The 6,000-nt window shown below is 40.6% G+C and overlaps 1 protein-coding gene across 1 annotated transcript in view; it reads left to right on the top strand.

Annotated features, from left to right (window-relative positions):
* Positions 1-1,534: 1,534 nt before the first annotated feature.
* ANKRD1 (ankyrin repeat domain 1) overlaps positions 1,535-6,000 on the top strand; it is an 8,159-nt gene continuing 3,693 nt past the window's right edge. The window contains exons 1-5 of the mRNA XM_041415664.1: positions 1,535-1,686; positions 2,844-3,023; positions 4,782-4,919; positions 5,009-5,116; positions 5,742-5,840. Coding sequence (XP_041271598.1) covers positions 1,657-1,686; positions 2,844-3,023; positions 4,782-4,919; positions 5,009-5,116; positions 5,742-5,840 — 555 coding nt within the window. The 5' untranslated portion in view covers positions 1,535-1,656. The remainder of the gene's footprint in view (positions 1,687-2,843; positions 3,024-4,781; positions 4,920-5,008; positions 5,117-5,741; positions 5,841-6,000) is intronic.

Genomic DNA, 6,000 nt, shown 5'->3' with positions numbered 1-6,000 from the left:
AAACGCCTGAGCTGCCTCTTGTCACAGAGACATTTAGCAGGAGTAAAAAACTGCAGTGAAAAAAAGCCTGGCAGTGTGATTCAGAACATACCACTAGGGGGGGAATGATAGCGTTGCTGTACTTAAGTTTAGAAAAAAATGTTCTGAAAGGTTGTGTTACTAGCACATACTCTATTTTAGTTCTGGGACTCATTCTCTAATGTCATATATATTCTGAGTGGTAAAGGAACCACCTGATGTCCAGCTTCATTTCAGGGAAAGGGAGGGCATAGGTATGATGGGCACTAGAAGACAAGTTTGGATGTGCTCGGATTACTGGGGGATAGTTCAGAGGAGAGACACCTTGAAAGGTCAATGTCAGGAATGCAGCATGCTAATGATGCTGAGGTATAAACAACACCCGAGATAGGTCCGGATTTGGTGAAGCACTGGCGTACATGTCGTACTTGAAGCACCTGAGCTGCTGTATTCATTTCAGCCAGGTGACCTGCGTGCCTCACCAGGCAGGACCTCCAGGCATTGCACTGTCACAGAACTGGTGTGTCTTGGCATTTACCCACACTCTTTGAATGCAAAGATTAGTGTGTCTTCCTCCTATAAAACTGCCTTCTGCTGGTGATCATTCTCCTGATTCCAGACAACTCTGATTCATAGCACAAGAAAAGCTTTCCCAAAGGATTCGATAGCTCTTTTCCCTCAAAACACACACATAATCTATATATATTTGTGTGTATCTCATCTCATCTTATCCTAAAAAAAATAAACAAATCATTTCTGGGCCTCTATTCTCTCATATCTCATATCCAAAATATTGAGAAAACAGTATTAAGTTTTCCCCTTTTCTTTTCTTTTACAGAAACATAATATTTGTCTAATAATCATTGACAAGGGTCCAAAAAAATGCAAGTCTTACTGTTTTGATATCTTACACTGATTGTAACTCATCATGTCATAGGCCCTTTTAGCACCAGAGACATCATTCTGGTATAGTAATCCCTTCAGAGAATTCCTTCCAACAAATATAGAAGACTGTCATCATGATGAGAAAAAGCCTTTCCCCTAAAAGTGTTTATCATCCAAGAATAAATAGCAATGAAAATAATGGCTTTGTGAGACTTTAGAGGTAATAATCCATTTATCAGGAAGATATTGCTATAAAGACTGTACATAAGTCATTTAACCTTTCCAGTGTCTTACAGTCATCTGAATGTCAATTAAAAAAAAAAAGAAAGAAGAAGATGAAGTTATAATGCTGCATCAACAGACAGCTGTCCTAGTGGGCACTGGGAGCACAGAATGGCTCGCATTGCTGAGCAGTGCAGTCATTGCCACAGGAATGACGAGCTCACATTTCGTTCTGATTCCCATGGTGTGGCGCGGCTGTGGGGCTCTCACCCCTCCTGGCCCAGCTGACGCCCCTCGCTGCCTGGACACCAGATCTGGCTCGTTAACGTGTCTGGAATGAGCGTGAGCCACCTCTCAGCTGGCAAGCACAAGGGGCATACTTGGATTCCCAGGTTGGAAGATTATCTCATTCAAGCCCAGTTCTCCCAAAGATATATAAGTGCCGTGAGCGTGGTGGCCCCTGCAGAGCTGGCCCCAGCCCTGGGAGGTTTCAGCCACACAGGAGCACAGGAGCCTTGGGTCACAGCAAATATGACGATGATGATGAAAGTAGAAGAGCTGGTAGGTGCAACCTTCTTTCATTTACTCACAATGAATTATTTTCTAGACTGTCACTGGCAGAGAGAGAGGACCTTTGTGGATCGCTGATTTAGCAGGTTACCAGCACTGCTATGCTCTAGGTGAAAACCCTTAGATACTGTTTGATATATTATTATATTTTCATTGTAAGTTTTCCTTGGGAAAGGATCTTACCACAGATACAACTATACAGCTGTTTGGATTTGGCATCACAGCACAATTCACCAGGAAAAGATCAACCGAAATTTAGCTACTTATTTGACTCTGTCCTTGATTTTAATTCATATATATTTTTAGAAGCCAGTAATGTTATGATCACACTAAGTAATTCCTATATAATAACATATTACTGCTTAGAAACTACAGTATTTTATAACACTATATTAGCAGCTTAATAATAGTATTGTTTTCTAATAATAAACTAACAGTTCCTACAGCCACTGCTGTTCATGATGTAAAAGTCTTTGAAAAATTAGGTCTAGACCACGACTAATGGGACATTCCACTGCAGGATTCAGACTAAGAATGTCTGATCTGATGGAGAAACTGGGAAAACATGAATGATTCAGTAAAACACTGATTTTCCCAGATGGTTTTCTTAAGATACAACTGCCTAAGTAGTTAATGCTGTCTTAAATTCTTTGGCAAGGTTCTCACAGTTTCTTCTGCATTAGACTCTATAACAAATAGAATTTTACAAGGTAATCAAACAGAAAGGCAGTCTAGGCCACATGAACCACTCTCAAAATACACATCTGCCTCTACTAAGTTTAGCAAGTTATCTCTTCATACACACTTAACTGGGCATCAGAAATATTTCTGAAAACTATTGAAAGCTGTGCTGCTGCACAGCACCACAAAGCTTCTGCCATTCTACTATGAATGGGACTTTGGTACTGACAGCAACGGATAAAACCAGCCTTGAAATCCCTCAGCAGCCTGATTTAACTGCATGGGAGATGAGCCCCAGGCAGCTGCATCCCCAGCTAAGGCAGGCACAGGCAGAATGGCCTGTCCTGGCTGTCACACACTGAGAGAGGGCAGGAATGAGAGAGCCCTAGAGGCAATCCATGTTTCCAGCCAGTGGCTACTGCAGTCAAAAATCCACTGATTGTATTATATCATGTTTGCATTTACAGGTGACTGGGAAGAAGGTGGATGATAAAGAGACTGGCAGCTTCCTCCCTGAGGACTTCAAAAATGGAGAGTATGAAGCTGCTGTAAGGTTAGAGAAGCAGGAGGACCTAAAGACAGTCCCTGAGCACTCGTTGACCCGAGGTGATCTGGCTTATGAGAAGGATAAAAAACTAGAAGCAGAGGTAGGCTCTTGAGTTTTCTGCTTGGAATTTTATCATCATGTATGAATTTCCTGCTGCAGTCCTTGAAGTTCTGCCTTTCTCTAAGTTAGAAATGCATGGTGAGCTAGTAAAACCCTTGGGACACCACCACGAAGGGGGGCTGGTATAAAGTCCACTGCAGACCACAGAGCTCTGCACACCTGTGTAGCCTGTGGGTGCAGGCAGTGACACTTTGAGGCAGAACCTAAACCACCCCTACCCTGTGTGCCTGAAACGCTGAGAGTTCCTGTGCCCAGGGACAGCTGCTGCTGGCTGTCAGTGGGGGGAGCAACCAGAGCCAGGAGACACCTGCAGCTTGCACACCTAATGACTGCTACCAAAAATAACTAACCCACAGAAGATGCTAGAGTGCATTTCTGAAGCCAGAAGCCTTAATTAACATGAAAATGTTCTTTTTATGAAAACAAGGCATTACATTTACTAGCACATTTGGGAAGAACTAATGAAACTCATACTGGTCTACAGAAAAGTACCAATTTCAATTCCTGGAGCACGACAATTCTCCCTAGGTCCTTAAGAACAGATGGTTTTTTTCCCCCAATAACACAGTAACTATAATATTTTTTTTTTCTTTTGTGAATAAGCAATGAACTGGCCTAAAAATGTAAAGTGTTTTGGAAATTATAAAGTTTAAGTAGCAGAGGAAATAAGACTTTGTTCTAAAACATGAAGAGTGAGAAAGTCAGTCTCAGAAACATTAGAATAAAAACTACTTATTAAACTTCAACAGAGACCTTCACAGTAACTATAATATGGTGGTTTTTGTTTTTTTGTTTTTGTTTTTTTTTGTTTTGTTTTGTTTTTTTGTTTGTTTGTTTTTTTTTTTTTTTTTGGTTTGTTTTTTTTTTGGTTTTTTATTCCTTCAAAGCAGGTTCCTAAGAACTTAGTGGGTTTCCAGTTATCCACAGTCAGCATAATTATTTTCCACTATGCCAGTGACCTGTAGACCAAACCACAAATACAGAGAACAACAAAAAGAAGAGGTGGGAATAACTTGAATAAGAGCTCAGTTGACAAAACTATATACCATATACCAGTGTATTCACCTTAATCACACCCTGGGACAGAATTTGTCATCTGTGTTCAGCCTGAGTTAGTCCCTGTTTGTGAATTTCCTGAAGCCAAGGACACCTCGTGGGACACCTCAGTTCAGACAACATATCTGCCCTTGGTGTCAGCAGTGCTCCACACTCGCTTCATGCCCAGATGCTTTTTACAAGCAGGTCTGGAGAAGTCTTAAACATTTATTGAACTTCCCCGTCAAGGACACTGAGGATATTCTTTGTGGTTTCCCAGAATGTACAAACACTTGGGGACTGAAATGCTAAGATCATTCTAGACCTTGTTCTTCTCTTGAGGGTATGTTTTTAAGCAAAGATAATTAAATTCCAATAATTTAGGAGCTGCATCATTAAAAAAAAAAAAATCACTTGGTGGAAGTCAGTTGAAACTTCAGGAGCTTTCCAGCTTTCATAAGCTGCACATGAGATTTTTAAAATTGTTGTGCCAGAAGAGAATTTCTCACATAGTTAGCAACTTATTGTAATGGTCAATTAGTCCTATCTGAAAAAAAAAACAAAAAAAACCCAAACAAACTATTTCAAAGTTCATCCAGTCTCAGTTGAATTCAGCTGAATAGTATCACATTGCTGTCCTGCCACTCTGAACGTGAGAGGTGGTCACACAGCTCAACTTGCTACTTTCCCTGATTTGTTCCAGCTGAAGAAGAAGAAATTAGAGGCCAGGTCAAAACTTGAAAATTTGGAGGATCTTGAAAAAATTATTGAGCTGAAGAAGAAGAAAAGATGCAAGAAAGTGAAAGTGCCTATTTTAAAGAAACCTGAACCAGAAGTTATTGTAAGTTACTTCAAAGTAGCTTATTCTGGGAAAGTATTAATGGGGGTTTGTGCCACACACATTTATGTTCTCTGTATTCTTTCCTTCAGACAGGACCTGTGGATATTCCCACATTCTTCAAAGCTGCACTGGAGAATAAGTTGCCAGTAATTGAAAAATACCTGTCAGACAAAGGGGATCCAAATGTCTGTGATAAGGTACAGTCTTCTTGCTAATGCAAAGCCTGCTACAGAAGAGAACAAAACTAACTTTTACCATAAAGTTTTGTAGATTCCACCCTCATGAGAGGCAAAAAGGGGTGGGGCAAAGTAAATAAATGCTGGAAGTTAAGTACATCAAGTTTTCTAGTGGCCACTGAGACCCTTCAAAATCATATTACCTCAAAAGAGTCTTTATATTTAAAAGAAGGCTGTTGGTGCCCAGGAGAACCTGATTTTCTGTAAAAGGTGATCTTCCAATGCTATGAAAAAAGAGATAAGAAATTGTTCTGCAGAACAACAGAAGTAAGTGGCTTCCCTCTTACTCCATGATGCATGAGTTTCAAGACACAGTGTAGCATGTTGGATGGGGAACTCAACAGGCATAATTTTAAATCTGGATGCCATACTGCAGATACTTCTCTCATCCTTTAAAATGCTGTGTAGGCAGCTCTCAGCTATTAGGTTGCTGTTAAAATTTAGCAGATTTCAGGTCTCAAAAGCTCTTTAAAAGGAATCAGCATGGAGTGTGTATTTGCCATCATCTTAGGGAGGACGGGAGAAAAGATTTAAAGATATTTTGTGCCATATGTAATATCTAACTTTGCCCTGCTTCAATTGCCAGTACAAACGCACTGCGCTGCACAGGGCATGCTCTGAAGGACATCTGGAGGTGGTGAAGAAGCTGGTGGAAGCTGGAGCCCAGCTTGAACAGAAAGACATGGTATGCACATCCACTCACACCTCTTTCCAAAAGCTGCTCATTGTTTTATAGGTGCCAGGAGAACCATTTATAGAAGTGCTTCTTAGAGAGGAGGAGTACTAAAAGGCCTTGCAATGCCCTTGAAGTTTATCCTTAAAATAACATTGTTGAGAAGAGGTTT

This window comes from Onychostruthus taczanowskii, unplaced genomic scaffold (genome assembly GCF_017590055.1).
Source record: "Onychostruthus taczanowskii isolate IOZ18803 unplaced genomic scaffold, ASM1759005v1 scaffold5, whole genome shotgun sequence".
Taxonomy (NCBI): domain Eukaryota; kingdom Metazoa; phylum Chordata; class Aves; order Passeriformes; family Passeridae; genus Onychostruthus; species Onychostruthus taczanowskii.
The sequence above is the reverse complement of the archived record's forward strand: the minus strand, read 5'-3'. Positions and strand labels throughout refer to the sequence as shown.